This window comes from Aplidium turbinatum, chromosome 7, assembly GCF_918807975.1.
Source record: "Aplidium turbinatum chromosome 7, kaAplTurb1.1, whole genome shotgun sequence".
Classification (NCBI taxonomy): domain Eukaryota; kingdom Metazoa; phylum Chordata; class Ascidiacea; order Aplousobranchia; family Polyclinidae; genus Aplidium; species Aplidium turbinatum.
Window position 1 is genome coordinate 33,575,279 of NC_137478.1, and position 21,170 is coordinate 33,596,448.

At 43.3% G+C, this 21,170-nt stretch overlaps 1 protein-coding gene across 3 annotated transcripts in view; it reads left to right on the forward strand.

Moving 5' to 3' along the window:
- The first annotated feature begins 603 nt into the window (after nucleotides 1-603).
- Nucleotides 604-21,170, forward strand: part of LOC145774634 (uncharacterized) — a 28,617-nt gene continuing 8,050 nt past the window's right edge. For all 3 annotated transcript variants that reach the window (XM_082585920.1, XM_082585922.1, XM_082585921.1), the window contains exons 1-6: nucleotides 604-621; nucleotides 1,529-1,622; nucleotides 2,309-2,530; nucleotides 5,222-5,342; nucleotides 6,803-6,955; nucleotides 19,502-19,693. In XM_082585920.1, the coding sequence (XP_082442046.1) occupies nucleotides 5,270-5,342; nucleotides 6,803-6,955; nucleotides 19,502-19,693 (418 nt within the window). In that variant the 5' untranslated portion in view covers nucleotides 604-621; nucleotides 1,529-1,622; nucleotides 2,309-2,530; nucleotides 5,222-5,269. The remainder of the gene's footprint in view (nucleotides 622-1,528; nucleotides 1,623-2,308; nucleotides 2,531-5,221; nucleotides 5,343-6,802; nucleotides 6,956-19,501; nucleotides 19,694-21,170) is intronic.

Consider the following 21,170-nt stretch of genomic DNA (forward strand, 5'->3'; position numbering starts at 1 on the left):
TGTGACATGCTCTATTCTGCGGTTTGGCAAATCCACATTTCTGATTTGGACAAATCAGGTTTGTGATCATGGATCTGAGTCTGTTGGGGAGGATTTTACTCAAAACCTTGTAGTCTGTGTTATTTTGTCGTATCCAGGCTTACACCTGGAGGTTGAAGATTTAGATCAGGTAGACGGGAAGGCAAGGAAGCCAATCTTCGTGTCCACCTTCAGGCATGCGATTAAGTGTCTTGCCAAAGACACAGCTGCATGCTCTTGTGTCGAACCGGCGACCTTTCGATTGCCGTTCCAGCGTTCCAGGGCTCTCACCACTCGGCTATGCAGCTGACTAGTAGTCTGTGTTGAAGAGAGAGATCTGTCTCCAGTTTTGAAGCTTTTCTTTTTCACCTTGTTTAAAGATTAGCTTCACTCATGGAGGGAGTCATTTTTTTTCTCAAAAGCAGTTTTTAAGCATTTCCAAAATGTGATGTTTCAGGAACTGCTAGCACTTTTGGTAAAGCAATGCCCCGAGAACATCGGACCCGGGTGCAGAATTTTTGTTCAGACGTTCAATAGCTGTTTTGACTTTTTAGAACTACCAGCTGGGTCTTCTTCAATTTTGGCTTCTCCCAGAATGTTCAGGTAACTGTTCTGTTCTTGAGGGTTGATGTCGTCTTTTATAGGGAGTCATACAAGCTGTGTACTTCTTTGAGTATGTCTTCTTTCTTTGTGAGAGTTGTGTTGTTTGCGTCGTGTATCTCAGTGATAGAGCTGCTTTTACAATTTTGTTCCTCTGTTTTGAAGAAGCTTTTGGAGGGCTCTTCATCGCTTATTGGAGTTGTTCTGGATCTGATTTGAGAATTGAGATCCGATTGCTTTATAGTCGTATAAATTTCCCTTTCTTTGCTCGAGCGCGACCGCAAAATGTCTAGTTTTTTCAAACAGTTTCAAGCTCTGTTATGACGTGTGGATATTCTAATAGGCTCTTATTGATTTTGTATGAATATTCACACCATTTAATGTGTTGTTGATTTTGGAGATGAATTATCGGTAATTTACAATGGTCTGATAATGTGCAGTAGGCTATTCGGTTTTTGAATCTTTATCCTCGGACTGACAAAGCCTTGATAGGTTAATTACTCCTGGTAGTTTCTCATACTTGTAGAGGCTTTTGACGCAGGGTCGGTTACCGAGATTGGCAGAGTGAAGTTTTCCGATTGTTAAATTGTTGTTGCCGGGGAATTATTTCATCCATTGGATGTCGCTGAATGGAGAGCAGTCCTGAAATGCGTTGCTCAAGCGCACACCCCAAGAGTCGAACCAGCGCCGTGTGATCTTGAGCCCGACGCGTAACCACTGAGCTAAGCTGAAATGCTGCTGAAATAATTAAGAAATTAATAATAAATAATAATAAATAATAAATAATTAATAAGCTGAAATAATTGCTGAAATGCTGCTAGCTCAGTTGTCACTTGCTCAGTTCACAACTGCTGACTAGTAGGAGACTCATCAAATTAGTTTTTACATGAAAACTTGTTGAAATGTTTAGAAATGAATCCAAAATGACATTTTGAAGTGGCGTTTGTGCTTTTAATTAAGAATTCCAAGCAGAAAGATTGATGGAAAGGGAGTGAAGGCATCAGGTAAGTTGTTGATTTATAACTTTGATCTCTTTCTGTTTGATGCGACACTTCTACGTTGATCCAATGATGTTAATATTACAACAATCTGGATGGATATTTTCTTGATGATATATTGACTGCTTCTCACAGACGAAGTCATTAAAGGCAGACATCGTGTAGTCTGCAACTCGCTGGAAGCAACTGAACGTCTTGGTCCAAAACAATGTCGCGGTGCATCGTCCACTGGCGGCGACGTCATAATGTCGGAGTCATTATCACTAGAGGGCAGCCAAGGGTCACTTGACGTTCAAAACTTTCGCCAAGAATAATCCCTGACGTGATAAGATCGACAAGAAAAATTGGCAGAAACATGTAATGAGATATACTGATGACTAATTGGTTGTCGTTATTGACAATGGGACTTTAATCAATTCGCTATTTATGGCTTATCTGGTTAACTATTGCCGGACAATAACCATTGTACTTCATTCTTTATAAAAAGCCACTGTCCTTGAGTGATTGAGAAGCGAGGAGGTGGACTACCAGTATAAACGCTGCGTACAAGTACTACATTGCTAGTGTAAACGATACTTTTGCAGGAAATGCTGTCTTGCTTTGTTAAACATTAATAACGGTATCAAATGTAATAACTCTTTGTTTGCTAACGAAATTAATCAATTAACTAAATCATCGGATCTTCTTTGCAGTGTACGTCACAATCGACGAACGATCTTGTTTTGAAATCGACGAGGAGGAACATCTGGAGAAGTGGAGAGTGATTGTTTTGCTTCGTTCTTGCTGCCGTCACAAAACAACCCCTTTTTCGCCACTCAATCCTCGAAGTCGCGTCTAGCGCTGAAGCAAGACAAACACTTTTGTTTCGCTCAAGCGAGCGGCAGCTCGACTCTTCCGCTGAAGCGCGAGAACAGGTTTCTTGAATGAGGCTTAAGCAACTAGAACGAGAGAGTTTTTGCTTCTCTACGCTTATGAATTATGACGTGTGGCTTCATTGCCTTCCCGTCAGCTTAATCTAAATCTTCAACCACCAGGCGTAAGCTTGGATACGACGAACATATATGACGTAGAAAATATTTTGCTTGTGAAAAAGAAAGAAAAAACAAACTAAGTTTTCTAATTGAAAGTGCACGGGAACTTTTGCGATAAGTTCTACATTTTACTCGGTAGAAGAAAAACCAGGGCATAGAGAAAAAATTGCCAGTAGGCCTATAGAGTAGTTAGACAATAGTTTAGATGAGCAAGTGTGTACTATTGGGCTTGTTATACTTTCACTTGTGTGACGTCTAACTCTACAGCATTGCCAGATGTAAAAAAAACACTTGAGAAATAGCATGTAGAGTTTCAACTCTAACAATTTTGAACACTGTGTTGCAAGTTTTCAAAATTGTCAGTCAATCACAAGATTTGAGATGTTATTGATGTGATGGAAGAAACTTAGAATTGCCCTGAATTTAAGTCCAAAACATAACCCCACACAAGCATGTGGTATATTTGTTGTTTGGGATATTTATCTTGATACTGACTGACAATTTGAAAACTTGCAACACAGTGTTCAAAATTGTTAGAGCTGAAACTCTACATGCTATTTCTCAAGTGTTTTTTTTTTTACTTTCGGTTTTCCTCACTATCTTCCAGTTGGTTGCTTTGAAGATTTGATTTTATTTCATCAAAATCTTCAAATTTGTTTTCGAACTCAGAGGGCCTTCGGTCGCAAGCCAAAATTTCAGAAATCTTTTCTAATACCGAGAAACGATGTGTGCAGGAATGTTGTTGCACAGAACATAAAATAACCAAGGATAGGCTAATATCTGTCGATGCATCGTGGATCACGATGCTTGGTAGTTGGATCACGATGCTCGGTGGTTGGACCACGATGATGCCCAGTGGTTGGACCACGATGCTCGGTGGTTGGAGTTGGACCACGATGCTCGGTGGTTGAACCACGATGCTCGGTGGTTGGAGTTGGACCACGATGCTCGGTGGTTGGACCACGAAGGTCGGCGGTTGGACCACGATGCTCGGTGGTTGGAGTTGGACCACGATGCTCGGTGGTTGAACCACGATGCTCGGTGGTTGGAGTTGGACCACGATGCTCGGTGGTTGAACCACGATGCTCGGTGGTTGGACCACGATGCTCGGTGGTTGGACCACGATGCTCGGTGGTTGGACCACGATGCTCGGTGGTTGGACCACGATGCTCGGCGGTTGGACCACGATGCTTGGTGGTTGGACCACAATGCTCGGTGGTTGGACCACGATGCTCGATAGTTGGACCACGATGCTCGGTGGTTGGACCACGATGCTCGGTAGTAGGACCACGATGCTCGGCGGTTGGACCACGATGCTCGGTGGTTGGACCACGATGCTTGGTGGTTGGACCACAATGCTTAGTTGGACCACGATGCTCTGTAGTTGGATCACGATGCTCGGTGGTTGGACCACGATGCTCGGTAGTTGGACCACGATGCTCGGCGGTTGGACCACGATGCTCGGTAGTTGGACCACGATGCTCGGTGGTTGGACCACGATGCTCGGTAGTAGGACCACGATGCTCGGCGGTTGGACCACGATGCTTGGTGGTTGGACCACAATGCTCGGTAGTTGGACCACGATGCTCGGTAGTTGGACCACGATGCTCTGTAGTTGGATCACGATGCTCGGTGGTTGGACCACGATGCTCGGTAGTTAGACCACGATGCTCGGCGGTTGGACCACGATGCTCGGTGGTTGGACCACGATGCTTGGTGGTTGGACCACAATGCTCGGTAGTTGGACCACGATGCTCTGTAGTTGGACCACGATGCTCTGTAGTTGGATCACGATGCTCGGTGGTTGGACCACGATGCTCGGTAGTTGGACCACGATGCTCGGCGGTTGGACCACGATGCTCGGTGGTTGGACCACGATGCTCGGTGGTTGGACCACGTTGCTCGGTAGTTGGATCACGATGCTCGGTGGTTGGACCACGATGCTCGGTGGTTGGACCACGTTGCTCGGTAGTTGGATCACGATGCTCGGTGGTTGGACCACGATGCTCGGTGGTTGGACCACGATGCTCGGTAGTTGGACCACGATGCTCGGTGGTTGGACCACGATGCTCGGTAGTTGGACCACGATGCTCGGCGGTTGGACCACGATGCTCGGCGGTTGGACCACGATGCTCGGTGGTTGGACCACGATGCTCGGTGGTTGGACCACGATGCTCTGTAGTTGGACCACGATGCTCGGCGGTTGGACCACGATGCTCGGTGGTTGGACCACGATGCTCGGCAGTTGGACCACGATGCTCTGTAGTTGGACCACGATGCTCGGTAGTTGGACCACGATGCTCGGCGGTTAGACCACGATGCTCGGTGGTTGGACCACGATGCTCGGTGGTTGGACCACGTTGCTCGGTAGTTGGATCACGATGCTCGGCGGTTGGACCACGATGCCCTAAATAGCTTAAAATTGTGTGAAAATGAATTATTCGGCGCAAGTGGTGCTGCAATGTGGCGCAGGTGGTGCTGCAATGCTTATATTCAATTTGTTCGTTTCTGAAGATTTCAGCTCCACCGTAATTCGTCGCCATTTTGTATTTCACATGTCGTTTGTTGTTTCAGGTGAAGATTACACAACATATTGTGTATTACATTATCATCCAATGTACAATGCAGAAGACAATGTGGACTATGTCGTTACAAGCAGTGCCACTGTTTTTTATTCTTAGTGGATTACGTCACGGTAAGACTAGTTGGCATCTCAAGTAACGGACAATTCTTTGAATATTTGATCGAACATCGGATAACATGAACATATCTTAATCGAATATATGTGTAGATACTAGTATACTAATAAATTCGCAACAAAACCTACTAAAGGTTCCACATGGAGAGAAATCGTCTTCCTAAGTAAACAGACGTCAATCCCCACCCTCCGGGAATGTCCCTCGCAAGACTTGCGTGGGTCCGGCTTAACCGCCTACGAACCGGCGTCGGTCGCTTTCGTTCAGACATGTGCAGATGGGGTCTGGCTCCCTCACCGGGATGCGAGTGTGGCGCCACAAACCAAACAGTAGATCATGTCGTCCATGACTGCCCAATCCATCAACCACCACATGGAACGCTTGGACTGAAGGCCCTGGATGACGAGACTGTCGAGTGGCTGATGACATCATGCCCAAACATATAGTTCGGAAGAACAGCTCATACGACGAAGAACAGTAAACTGAGCACAAAAGTATCATAAATATTCAAGTAATGTCGGTACATGCCAAAGCAGACAAAGTATAAAGCCAGGGGCAATAGACCATTAAGAGATTTTTGTTGGAAAACATTTCCTGCTTGCGCCACCACGTGGTAGTCCTGTGGGTTGCAATATTCTTTGAAGACGAAGAACAATTGAGATTGTCATCGTGTGAGCCTCTGGGGCGGATGGTTGAAGAACAATTGAGATTGTCATCGTGTGAGCCTCTGGGGCGGATGGTTGAAGAACAATTGAGATTGTCATCGTGTGAGCCTCTGGGGAGGATGGTTGAAGAACAATTGAGATTGTCATCGTGTGAGCCTCTGGGGAGGATGGTTGAAGAACAATTGAGATTGTCATCGTGTGAGCCTCTGGGGAGGATGGTTGAAGAACAATTGAAATTGTCATCGTGTGAGCCTCTGAGGAGGATGGTCTATCTTTGTACCACTTCTGATTCACGACGTTGTATTTGATGATAACTAACCGCGTTAAGAGACTTCACTTGTTGTGGGTTAAAGAATTGCTCCAGGAGGGTGGACATGTAACATCACAAACTCGGAGACAATCGATGATGTTACATTATTTTCGAAGCTTCATAGTTTGCGCGTTCACTGAACCACTTCACGCATCAGTCGAAAACGGACATCTGTAGCTGGGGTTGTTTCATTAATTATTAAATTTCTTTCGCGTCACAATGCTGTAAATACCTCATGGAACATAAGCTGCGTCATACTCTTCAATAAATATAATTCATGAACATCCCACTGGTGGCATGCCATGACGTCATTGGCGCTCTTGGTACAACTTCGAATGTTTACGTCGATTGCTTCCTGAGATGTATGTTCTACAAACACGTCGGTGATAGATTCATCGATGTTGCGTATGATCTCACAATACGACACTTGTTTTCTTCACCCGTGTTTATATAGTGATGTCATCATTGGTATTGTGACGTTTAGCTACCGGCCAGCTTCGTTGCAACGTTGGAGTCGACATCACGGACAATGATGGGAAATTGTCCAACACATACGCGGAACAAGTGTGCCCGGAGAGCCTCCACCAATCGTGCCTGACCGCGAGTGTCAATGTGACAATCAATGAAGACACCGACGGTAAGTAACCGTCTGCCTTTGTTGCGTCAGCCATTCACATTGAACTCAAAAACCTTCAAGATTACGTTTCTTTATTTTCAACACATCTAACAAACATGAAGCGCAATCATCAAGTGCCGTCTTCGAGACTAAGGTTGGCCGTGATTCTTTTGTTTCTCCGATGCTTCACAAGTCTGCCCACTGTGTTACATCATCTTCCCAAGTTTACCTCTTTCTTCCCCTGCACTTCTTTCCTTCCACCATACCTTCAATAACCAATTCATGTAGCTGTCCTGCCGATGCTCTCAAAATATGTCTCGCGAATTTCATCTTTTGTTGTTGCTAAATCGTTTCCCATCTATCTTGCACTTCAGTTCTTTTTCTAATTGCTTCGTTTTTAATGCGTTTGTTATATAAATATTTTTAGTGTTCTTCTGTAGCACCAGAGTTTAAAAGTATTAGTTTTTTATGAATTTCTTCGCTGTATGTCCAACTTTCACTTCCATATGACATATGACTGGTTTGATATAGCAAGATAATCATCTCAGTTTTAATTGTAAATCTAACCCTCTTCTTGAAAATTCCTTGCATTTCCAAAATGACGCTTTTGCTTGACCGATTCTTCTTTTTACATCATTGTTGCTTCTTCCATCTTGTGTAATAAGGGACCCTAGGTATGTATACGTGGTGACCTGATCCAATTGTTCTCCTTCCAGCTTAATGTTTATTTTATTATTTCCATTGCTTTTTTCGATCAGCATTGTCTTTGTTTTCTTCAAATTGAGTTTCATTCCGTATTTTTTGTTGATTTCATTGAATTTGTCCTGTACATACTTTTCGACAATCTTTCTTGGTTTCAGCCAGAATGACAGTGTCATCTGCATAACTTGATGCTCTCCACTTGTCCATTACATTTGACTCCGTTTCTGTCCAGTGTTCTTCTCGTTTCCTTGATTATTGCTTCGCTACATAAATTAAATTATATTTTTGAGAGCATGCATCCCTGTCGAACTCCTTTGGATATTGGGAAGAATTCAGTGAGCAAGCTGCATTGCCATACCAGTATCGGGAGGTTTTCTCTTTTTAAAAAAATAATCCATTTACACAAAAGCATCAATAATTATGTCACGTTCTAGCTTGTTTCACCTTTCAAAGTGGCATTTTCCCGAATGATATCACCTGCCCTAGCACACCTCGGTACCTGGTAACCATCATCCACTGCGGTATCTTTCGGTTATAGACTTTTGCTTGTTTGCGAGAGGATTGCCTTTATAATTATCTCAAATGGCTAGCGACATTAGTGTGCAACTGTGCATAGCCGTACGAGCCAGGGAGGCGGCTCCCTGTTCTCGCATGCAAGCAAACGTGAACAAATATTTGGGCAAACTATGCTACATAAAAATCTTCATATTCAGTTGGTGCCTAAATCAACCTGTCGAATTGGACGATTTCTTGGAGGACCAACATGATGCAGCTTTTAAACAAATTTTGTTTATTTATACAATTGTAACATGTTGATTTTGGCAGCCACAAAAATTGAATTAATTGAATCTGATCAATCCTTTCATAAAACTGCGCTAATCAAAATGATGCAGTTACCTCAAAATCATCATGGTAACTTTACAAGAATTTGAGTTCCCTTTTAGCAGCATGATTGTTGTTTAATTCACAAAGTAGATACAAACGACATGTTTCAGCCTGATGCTACGGGTTCGCTGTGGTAGTAGAAGTTTGCACTAGCTTATGGAACACAGTTCCCTGCTACTGCTACTGCTACAGTATCATAGACGATGTGGCCTTTGATGAACTAGATGCTAAGTTTGTAATTTTATTCAGCGTTTCCTATGTGATGCAGTATCCAAAAGTGTTCTTGGTTGGCTGATTGGTTGGCTGATTGAAAAATGAAGCAATAGATTGAGTTTTGCTTTTAGCAGCATGATCATTGTTTACTTCACAATGTAGATACAAACGACATGTTTCAGCCTGATGCTACGGGTTCGTTGTGGTACATAGTGAAATGAACTAGCTTTCGGAACACAGTTCCCTAGTCATGCGCTATATGGCGAATGTTAACCTTGTTTAGCCAATTGTTACCAATGTTTGATTTTGAATCTATATTTTCGGACTGGCAAAGCCCCTGATTGGTTGTTCCTGGTTGTTTCGCCTGCTTGTAGAAGCTTTGAAGCGCTGATACAGGGCCAGTTACCGTGATTCCGATTGTAAAGTTTCCGATTGTTGATCGTTGAGCTGGTAATTTTTGGAAGGATCTGTTGCTAAGCAACTAGAACGAGAGAGTTTTTGCTTTTGTACGCTTATGAATTATGACGTGTGGCTTCCTTGCCTTCCAGTCCACTTAATCTAAATCTTCAACCACCGGGCGTAAGCCTGGATACGACAAAAAAAAAAGTAAAGTTGGTCCTATAATTGATGCCAAGCATCGTGGGGCCGCATGATGTTCTCGTTGCCTCTATGGTGCAGCTTCCATATGAATAAAAGCAATACGTTATATTTACTCCTGTTATAGGCTGCATCGAAATGATTGTGGAGCTATGCCGAAATAAATTTAATTGATTGATTGGATTAAATTTTAGCACTTGTGCTGTAAGCTCGAAGAGCATCTGGCAACGCTGGTAACAGGAAAATATTTGCTTTATGGTGATGGAACTAGGGGTCTTACAGAGATTTGAGAGTAAGTGATAACACTTTGGTAATTTGCATTCTCAAAACTATCAACTCAAAGGAATAAAATGTAGGCTACAAATAGACCAGAGTAGTACCGGCCTCATGATTATAGATTAGCACGTTAGTTGTATAATGCCCTGGCTCATGCCAATTGATCACAAAAACTGGATAACCACTAATTGAAGTATTATATCATACAATAAAAAGCCTTTTCTGAAGTGTATATTTACTTACTTGACGGTTGAAATAGAGCCCATGTTAGGAGTTATGTGTTTTATCTCAAACTCAATGCAGATAACTATTTCGATTTGTGTATTTGGGTCATTGCAATAAAATCACGCAGATTTGGGCTAATTTTTGTTCTGCCACCCGAAAATATTTGAAATACTTCGTATCTAACTTCTCGATCGCTGGCTTGAAGGGAAGTGTTCAGGATTGTTTGTGTTGTTAACGTGCTTGCGATGACGTAGCTATGAAGCATTGCTAATGGGGTCTCCATGATGCAATCGTGACGTAAAGCGATTATTGAAAAACTCTCGTTCCAAAGCGTTCTCTATTGATACTTCGGTTATTGTTCGCCGCGGCGCTGGCACTTTAAAATATTAACTTTTCGATTGGGAGTGTGACGTCACGATGTGAGGTGACATGTTTTTGTTTCAAAAACTTGTTTCTTCTTGCTCCCGGCGATCATGGCGATGCAATCAGCTGGCGGTACATTGTTGCGTCATCTCCGCTGAAGGCATCATCGTGTTAAAGCAACATAACACGAAAAATCAATCTGCCACATCCTCCACTGATCAACCCAGCAGTCACTGATCGACACAGCATGCGCTGATCGACACAGCAGCCATTGATGGACACAGCAGCCACTGATCGACACAGCAGTCACTGATCGACACAGCATGCGCTGATCGACACAGCAGCCACTGATCGACACAGCAGCCACTGATCGACACAGAAGCCGTTGATCGACACAGCAGCCACTGATCGACACAGCAGCCACTGATCGACACAGCAGCCCCTGATCGACACAGCAGCCACTGATTGACACAGCAGCCACTGATCGACACAGCAGCCACTGATCGACACAGCAGCCAATGATCGACACAGCAGCTACTGATCGACACAGCAGCCACTGATCGACACAGCAGCCACTGATCGACACAGCAGCCAATGATTGACACAGCAGCCAATGATCGACACAGCAGCCACTGATCGACACAGCAGCCAATGATTGACACATAAGCCACTGATCGAAACAGAAGCCACTGATCGACACAGCAGCCAATGATCGACACAGCAGCCAATGATCGACACAGCAGCCAATGATCGACACAGCAGCCACTGATCGACACAGCAGCCAATGATTGACACAGAAGCCACTGATCGACACAGCAGCCAATGATCGACACAGCAGCCAATGATCGACACAGCAGCCACTGATCGACACAGCAGCCACTGATCGACACAGCAGCCAATAATCGACACAGCAGCCACTGATCGACACAGCAGCCACTGATTGACACAGCAGCCAATGATCGACACAGCAGCCACTGATCGACACAGAAGCCAATGATCGACACAGCAGCCAATGATCGACACAGCAGCCACTGATCGACACAGCAGCCAATGATTGACACATAAGCCACTGATCGACACAGCAGCCACTGATCGACACAGCAGCCACTGATCGACACAGCAGCCAATGATCGACACAGCAGCCAATGATCGACACAGAAGCCACTGATTGACACAGAAGCCACTGATCGACACAGAAGCCATTGATTGACACAGCAGCCACTGATCAACACAGCAGCCACTGATGGAATGTCTTTGGAGACTGACGCAAACATTGCCTTCCGCCAACCTAAATATTCTGTCCTTCCTCCTAAAGCAGTTGTGATGTGGGTCCAATATAATTGTCGGTGAACAAATTCCGACAAGTTTTGATGGCGAGACCATTCCTTGCTTTGTTTATCGTGTGTTATCCTTTTTAAGAGTTTCTTTGTTTTATCTTTATATCAAAGTTTCTGAAGAGAGTTTGCTTTCTTGTACCAAGGACAAGCAAGACATAACAATACAACAGGGTTGAGCATTGTAACAATATATTTTACATATTTGAAAATAGTTTTAACAGCCAAACGTTTTCCGCTTAACTTTAGCCCTCATCAGGAATCTGAAAATAAAATATTTATTAAAATGCAATAAATCAACTTCTTGAAGGTATAACTAGCTAACTGACTATAAGCATCATGAAATACACAGAGATTAAAAGCAATTGTGTGGAAAACAGACAGACAGACAGACAGACAGACAGACAGACAGACAGACAGACAGACAGACAGACAGACAGACAGACAGACAGACAGACAGACAGACAGACAGACAGACAGACAGACAGACAGACAGACAGACAGACAGACAGACAGACAGACAGACAGACAGACAGACAGACAGACAGACAGACAGACAGACAGACAGACAGACAGACAGACAGACAGACAGACAGACAGACAGACAGACAGACAGACAGACAGACAGACAGACAGACAGACAGACAGACAGACAGACAGACAGACAGACAGACAGACAGACACGTTGCATTAGGAAAAGGAAACTGCATAACTGCAAAAGATTAAAAGATTTGCACAACAGGGTACGTGATACATCTAGTTTTTTTTTTTTTTTTTATAATTTTAGAAACCTGGATATTCCCTGTGTGATGCATTCATCACATCATCTGTACGTTGGATTGCGGTAATCACGTTTCGGCTTGATACCAGAGATTTGCTCTCTCATCGGACTATTACTGCAACGTAGTGAGAGAGTTTCTGTGCCTTGATCAGTGACCTCTAGATCTGTACTGGTGGGGGCTAACTGCTCCCAGAAGCGTCATCCATGCCAGGTTTGTTGAAAGGAAGAGGCCGGACAAAACGAAGTCTTAAGTACCTAAGCGCCAACGACGAAACAGGCGGATAAAGGCTGCAGCGTGCCACCAGGTTTAATTGCCTTGTCTGTTGTATTTCCAGTTAAATATCTGTTGTATTTCCAGACGTTTAATATAAAATAAACAATAATAATTGTAGCGATAGCCAACCAAGTGAGAAAACCATTTACCCAGGGGCGTATCCTCAATGGAAGCAAGGGAAGCATTGCTTCCCCTGTCAAAATTGAAAAAAGAGAAGCTGATATTTTTCAGTAAAACGATTTCGTAATTTCTTTATCTAAATGCGATTTAGAACGGTTTTTAACTCATGCTCCCCGTATGATTTTGAACTCGGTTTTAATTTTAAAAAGTTGGAAGCCAACGGAAGCGAAGATTCGTATTGCATCCGTTGCTCTCGTTTTTGCAATAAGAAGAAACAAGTTTGAAAGAAAGGAAAAAAGCAGCGCAAAGTTTTCGCAATTTACGTTTCTTTTAACTAATCGCTGGAAGCGATTTAAAAATTGCTTCCAGTCGCGGGATTGCCAGATTAGCCAAATTCCGCGAATTAGTTTTTTTTTAAATAACTTTTCAAAATGCATAATAATCAATATTTCTTTAATATTGTAACCTTACCAGATGAAACCATATTCACCATTGTTCAATACATGTTCTATACTTGTTTAATACTCGTAATGTGGCGAATCAAAACTCATCCGCTACTTTTATAGGCTAACTTGCTATTTTTTGGGCTACTTTCAGAATTATTTTTGCTACAATTTATTAAAATCCACTACAAGTTATAAAATATATATGTAAATTTTATTATTTTTGATAGAAACAGGTAAATATATCCATTTGGCTTTTTTTGTCTAATATTTTCCTTGTTTTGGCCTTTTCTTTGTATTATTTTGGCTTTAAGACTTTTTCAAAGTCTGGCAACTCTGCTCTGTTGGATGTTGTGCCAGTGAGCTATGTAATGAGAAAATCTAGGGCACTGTTATGGTTATGATATCGGCCTTGTAAGCAAAAGTTTGAGCCAAATGTTGGCTTTACACTGTTATCCTGGCTGGATAGACTTTGGAATAAGACAGGATATGTGAGGTCTAAGCTAGACTTGACTTTGTAGCTGAGTTTTTGGTGTTCTCTAATTATAGTCGCATTTTTGCCCTTTGCCCGTTCGTGTGTAAGAGCTACCTTTAATAAGTTAATAGCTGTTTATCTGCTAATAAATTTCATACAAAAATTACCCTAAAAGTGTTTCCAGAAAGCAGTATAATTCATTATTTGAGTGTAATTTTGCAAAATTTTTCCAGGGGAGCATGCCCCCGGACCCCCCTAGAAAACACGTGACGTGCCTTCGGCACGCTCTATTCCCCCACGAGTTTTATTGCTTCCCTTGCTCAACCAACCAGGATACGCCACTGCATTTACCTCTTGTTACTTACTGACTTACGTGGTACAGAACGCTTAATTGATTACACGCGTTGTGCGGTAGTAATCAGTTCCAGCGTCTGTACCAGAAAACGCTGAATGTAATTATGTAGTGAAGCAGGTCACAGGTTACATAAAATCAACGTAAATAAAACGACGACTATAACACCTCCCCGATAATTTTTATACACAAACATAAAAAATGAACAAGACACCGAATTAAACAATCAAACTCAAAGTCCGAAACGGGCCGGAGGTCTGCGGCGACGGCTCGACCTTCGTGGGTTGTGTGGCCCGAATTCCGGTACAGTCGGTGTGTCGTCCGAATCCGTTCGAGCTGAGGTGGAGACAGGGGGGGAGTCGACTGTTGGTGCAGGAGTTTCTCCCGTCTCCTGGTCCTCCGATGATGCATAGCGAGGTTGCAGTTGGTCCATATGGCGCCTCCACGTCGGACCATGTGGCAGCAGACGTACCAGGAAGATTCGGCTACCCTGTCGCTTAATCACCTCAGCTGGAACCCAACGAGGATCCTGGCTCCATCGTGGAGTGAATGATAGCGCGTAACAGGGATCTCCCGGTTTGAAATGCCGTTTTGTACCTTCGGAAGCTTCCGTGTTGTGAGGGCTTTTGTCGGGGTACCACTTGAGACGATGTGGGGAGAAGCGTGTCGATCTTGGTTCGAATCTGACAATTGTTGAGTAATTGGCTTGGAGAGTAGCCACTGGGAGTGGGCGTGCAAAATCTTCCTCTAGCAGGTTGATAGTAGCTGTTGAAGATAAGGAAGTAGTAGCATGAATACATAGGTATTTAGAAAAAGCATCAATGCCGAGTAACCAATGGTAACCCATGAATTCTACCGCATGATCTATGTGCAAGCAACTCCACGGTGCTTCTGGAACCGTCAATGATCGGACCTGGGTTTTAGATTGCGGTTGATATTCGCCACAGGTTCTGCACTTGTGACAAAGTTCCGTTATGTCTCGGTCAATGTTTGGCCAGTAAACGGATGTTCTTGCCAACTGCTTCATTCTCTCAATGCCGAAATATCCTTCATGAAGCAACTGAAGGACGGAAGGACGAAGTTTGGACGGGATGACCACTCTGGAACCGTAAAGTAGACATCCGTAACAAGTAGAAAGAGAGTCTGCGTACCTACGAAACGGTTCGACCGGGTCTTGTGGGGAAGACTTGGCCGGCCATCCTTCATGAAACGCATTACCGTGGAAATGGTAGGATCTTTAGAAGATTCTTTACGCAGTGAGGTAGCATTTGGGGTCTGGACCTGTAAATCCAAAGCATCGATAGCGCAGACGATATCAATGTCATCCGCACTTTCCTCTTCGTCGAAGACTTTATCCCCTCCTGCTGGTAAGCGACTCAAAGCATCAGCGTTTTGATGATCCTTCGTCTTCCTGTACGCAATAGTGTTTGTAAATTGCGACAAAAAGAGTGCCCAACGAGCCAAACGATTTTCTGCCAAAGAAGGTGTCGATTTGGTCGGGCCAAAAAGACTAAGCAATGGTTTATGATCTGTGACCAAAATGAATGATCTACCAAAAAGATATTGATAGAATTTCTTTAGCGCAAAAATTATCGACAAAGCCTCTTTTTGAATTTGACTATAGTTTCTCTGCGAAGCTGTTAATATCTTTGAAACGTTTGCTATAGGCCGTTCTGTGCCATCTGGGTAACGGTGAAACAAAGTAGCACCGATGCCCACACTAGAAGCATCACATGCGATACCTACCGGAAGTGACGCATTGAAATGTGTAAAAACCTCATCAGTAGAAAGATAATGCTTCAGCTGAACAAAAAGTTTTCTTCTTGTTTTCCCCATCTCCAAGGAATGTCCTTTTTCGTGAGATGGTATAGTGGTTCTGCTACAGTAGAAGCGTTCAACGGTAGAAACTTCCAGTAAAATTGTAAGGAACCTAAAAATGAACGGAGAAGATACGTCAGTGGGGGCAGACATCTCCAGTATGGCGTTCACCTTAGGACCTTTGGAGATGCCCTGCCTGGACAAAATGTGTCCGAGATACTCTGAGGTTGTGCAAACTTACACTTGTCTTTCCTACACCTCAGGCCTTTTGAGTGAAGTCGATCGAGGAGCCGTCTAAGATTCTGGAGATGCTCCTCAGCAGTAGTGCCACTGACAAGAATGTCGTCTAGGTAGACTGCGATCCCTAGAAGGTCGGCTGTTAGGTCGTCCATGATCTTCTGAAAATAACCTGGGGCAGAAGATATGCCAAAAAGTAAAACATTTTGTAAAAGTACGCCACGGTGAGGCTTAATGCGAGTCGTTTTCGACTGTCAGGACCAAGTCGAATCTGATTGTAGGCATCAGCCAAGTCTATCTTGCTGAAACCATACCCACCACCCAACTTTTGCATTAAGTCTTCTGGTAAGGGTAACGGGTGACGATGGGTCTCCAGGGAAGGGTTCACCGTGACTGAATAATCGCCACAAATGCGTAACTTGGCCTTCGCTTCTGAAGAGTTTGAAGGCTTACGGACTGGAACAACCGGTGTGCCCCAATCGCAAAACTGAACTGGTGTCCATACACCACTTGCAATACCCGCATCATAGGCTTGTGCTAAGTCCTCCTTTAGCGCGAAAGGTACAGGCCTAGGTTTGAGAAAAACAGGTTTAGCATCAGACTTAAAATCTATGTCTAGTTCATAATCTCGTAAGCACCCGAGTTCAGGCTTAAAAACATCTTTGAACTCGTCACATAAGAGGGAACATGCTTTCTCCAGACTCTTATCAGGCTTGTCGTATGACTGGATACTCTGTAAAGTAGAATAGTTAGACAGAAGGAATTTATCGATAGAAATTCCTAGACGAAATTGCATCAAGGCCTAGCAAGTTTAGTCCTTTGACTGTCGTGACTACAAAAGGAATATTATCTGACCTTCTCGTGGAAGGACAAGTTACCTGGGCCGTGAAAGAACCCGTGATTGGTACTAGATGCTTGGTAGCAGATTGGAACTGCGACACTGGTGCTTGCAATTGAGGTGCGCCTACCCGAGTCCAGACGTCGTTGGAAAGGAAATTTCCATTCGTAGCAGTGTCCAGTTCTAAGTGTATGGTTACCGAATTAATGGAGATCGGTACTTCCAACTTTGAATTTCGAGGTTTTCTGCAAGAACTAGAAAGCATGTTAATTTCCTCGATACAATTTACCTTAGAAGGTTTGAACTGTCTAGCTTTCTTTCAACAAACACTCGGTAAGTGTCCCGTAATATTGCAGAAATGGCAAGTGGCTTTTTTAAACCTACAGTCATTGGCGTTGTGGTTGGAATTACCACAGCGATAGCATTCTTTATTTTTAGAAGAAAAGAAAGTACCTGTAAGTTGCCTAGTTTTTGGAGGTTTGCTGATGGTCCTTACTTTCGCAACTGGTGCTGGTGGAGTGCCGTAAACAGTTTCTTTGGCCACCTTGGCTGCCTCTTCGGTTTCTGATGCAACCTCCACCGCACGTTTGAAAGTAAGTTCATCAGCTCTGATTTTGAATAACGCCTTAAGCACCGCCTCGTTACCTATTGAACAAATAAAACGAGTACGTAAAGCTTCGTCCAATGACGAGGAAGTCACAGGTGGCAGCTGCTTGGCGTATGCGGACGGCTAGTTCTTGAGCTGTTTCACCGGGCTTGCGCTTCATTTCGCTCCAGAAACGGAATCGCTCGCTCACGATGAAGCGTTTTGGGTCGAATTGTTGAGCCATGTAATTTGTAATTTCCGTCATGGTGAGATCGTTGACTTCCTTTGGGTTCGTTTCATGCGCAGCCAAATTTGTTAACATTTTGTAGATTGTAGGTGATTGATTGGTGAGAAAAACCTGCGGCATTTTGTCTTGTGCGACTGAATGTGCTGCTACAAAGGTGTTAAACCTCTTCCAATAGTCTGCCCACAGTTCAGTGGTGGCATCGAACGCTACGAACTTAGGTAAAGATACCTGTTGCTGTATTGTTGTTGGCTGTGATCTCGCAGTTTGGGCTCGTATTTCTCGTAGTTGTTCTTGGTGGCGCCTTTCTTGTTCTTGACGTTCCTGGTGACGTTGTTCTTGTCTGGCAATTTGCTCCTTCGTCTGGCGTTCTTGGTTGGCAATTTGTTGTTGCAGGACTTCGATCAGTTTCTCCATGTTTCTAAAATCCTGTAGAAATTCTGTAAAGATCCTGCCGACGACGCCAGTTAAATGTCTGTTGTATTTCCAGACGTTTAATATAAAATAAACAATAATAATTGTAGCGTTAGCCAACCAAGTGAGAAAACCATTTACCTCTTGTTACTTACTAATAATAATGTTATGGTTTTATTTATTGTCGCTCTACAACAGCTAAGGTCTTTTAGCGACAGGGCTCATTTTTTATTTGTATCAGGTTTACGATGTTATCACATTATTACCCGACTCATTCTCACTGCGCTATGCAGGATAGAACACAATCGGTACCGTTTTTAAAGTCTTCGGTTTGACCCGACCTGGAATCGATCTCAGATCTACCAGCACCAGAGCCGAAGGCGAAACCTCTCGGCCACTGAGCTGGTCTCTTGTTACTTACTGATTTAATGTATCAAAGCAACGCAATATATAGTCAGAAAGAAACGCAAAACAATCAACTAAGGAACGTGGTACAGAACGCTTAATTGATTACACGCGTTGTGCGGTAGTAATCAATTCCAGCGTCTGTACCAGAAAACGCTGAATGTAATTATGTAGTGAAGCAGGTCACAGGTTACATAAAATCAACGTAAATAAAATGACGACTATAACACTTGCCATTGGACAAATCTGGTGGCCCTGTCAAGGTTGAGTGTGCGCCATCAAGTCCACGTTAATCAACCTACGTGTTCGCAAAACACTCAAACCTAACGGCGAACGTACTTGTAAACTGTAGGTCGCTGTAGCAGATGGGACGTTTTGACTGGTAGACGCTTTCAACATAAAACAATTTTTTCAATAAACCAGCTGACTGGAGTCCTTGTGACTCTGGTAGCACTCAGCCAGAAAGTTGGTTCTTGCTTTGGACGTTATTTAGTAATTACAGAAGCAAAAGAATAATGACAGGGCTAGGAATCGAACCTACGCCATCGAAATGACTATTCCCTAGCGCTAACCCCCAAAGCCACGCTGCTTACGGCAAAACGTGCAACCAATTTACTTTCTAACGTGCATGAGTCACATGACTGCAATCAGCTGATTTAAATTTTGCCTTCTGATTGATTTATAAACCTCATTACAAATAGCCTCACAGCGATCGATGGTGCATAAAATAGGACTCATTAGCTATTTAAGAACCAATCGGTGGGATTTTATTGCGAAGACCATGATCCTCGAAGCCAAGGGATAGTCATCAATCAATCACTAGAGATCTGACATCAGCGCACGTGATTGTTTTGCGCTTTTTACTGTTTTTTCGCTTCAAGGGATTTACTGTACAGGATATTTAAAAAAATCAATCTATTCTTCACTGTAATTTTTGACATCGTCTTTTTTTTATCTAACTTCTTGTATTGTTGTGTTCGTGCAGCTTTGATGCTTGTCAGCTACTGCGCCACCGAGTGCGAAAAGGAAAAGGAACGGGAATGCGTAGAGGTTCTACGCAACATCGCGTCCATTGACTACGAAGGGGAAAGCGTGCAGTACAATATAAGCTCTTGTGAAGTGGAATGCTGCACCACCAACCTCTGCAACCGCAAGCCGGTCCCTATCAAACAGAACCGTGAGTCATGTAGACCAGGGGTGTGCAAACTTGCAACACTGCTGGCACAACCAGCTTGGTCCGCGGGCCACAGTTGTGTTTCACATAAACTATGCAAAATACATAGGTAGCGTGAACATAGGCAAACTGATATAACACTCCATCAGCACTGTCACAAGTAGGCTAATGCTATATCCTTGAAAGGAACAATAGTCTACTACTGTACTGTCAAGTGCCTGTACTTACCTTCACTGGAAGTACCTGTTGTTCACTATACTATAACGAATGTACACGTAAAAAATAACCACGCAGTTTTCACACACCCAGCCAGTCTAATTTCACACTGGATGAAGTTGTCGGGTTGCCAAACAAAAAATAAGGGTTGGCTAAACATTGCAAACTTGGGACATACCGTGAATGAAAATCGTCTAGTGGGCCACACATTATTTAAAATTTGGACGTTTCGCGGATCAAAAAGTTTAAGCTTGCAAGTCACATTTGAACCGCAGACCACAGTTTGCACACTCCTGATGTAGACAATCTGTGCCGCAAGCTGGCAGTGCAACTGCCAGTGTAAGCCACGAAGCAGTAAAATGACATTTTCCTGATTTTTGAGCAGCGTAAAAATAATACAAATAATAAACAACGCAAAAATAATTAATTAAAAAAAACATTACCTTTACATCCACCACCCTAGCTGCCAATGTGATCATGGATCATGAGGACAGATCATGAGAATACGTCATGAACATAGATCATGAGCATAAGTCACAAGGACAGATCATGAGCATAGATAATGACAGATCATCGGCATAGATCATGAGGACAAATCCTGAGAACATATCTTGAAGAGAGATCCTGAGGACAGATCCTGAGGACCGATCATGAGGACAGATCCAGAGACAGATCTTTAGGACAGATCTTGAGGACCGATCATGAGGACAGATCCTGAGACAGATCATGAGGACAGATCCTGAGGACAGATCATTACTGTCACAATCAAGGTGCAAATGCCTCGCGATGGCTTGCTTTGTATCTTCAACAAGCGTGTTGTTTTCATTATGGAATTCTTGAGCGGTATGTTATTATCAGTCAATGACCAGTAGTAACCTCTATTTGTGAAGTCGTTGTTCTGCAACGTAATTCTAGATTATTCTGTATCTGGAACGTTCTGTTGTTTTCACAATTGCCAATATCGTTTGTCATGATGTCACAAGGTTGTTTACGAATGGACCTCTGATTACGAAATCGTTATTATGTAAGAATCTTCTTGCGAACGTGACCTTCTAGACACTTCTGTTGTTTACCTTTTAAATGCTACGTGACCGAACGATGGTTCTTTATGATGTAACCTTCTCGAAGTTACTGGACTGAACAGCCAACTATAAATAGTGGTGTAGTTTGTGTAATGTTTATTCTGAGATTCTGAGATTATGATGATGATTATTATGGTGTTTATTATGAGTTGATTATGAGAGTTGTGCTATGAGTTGTGGAT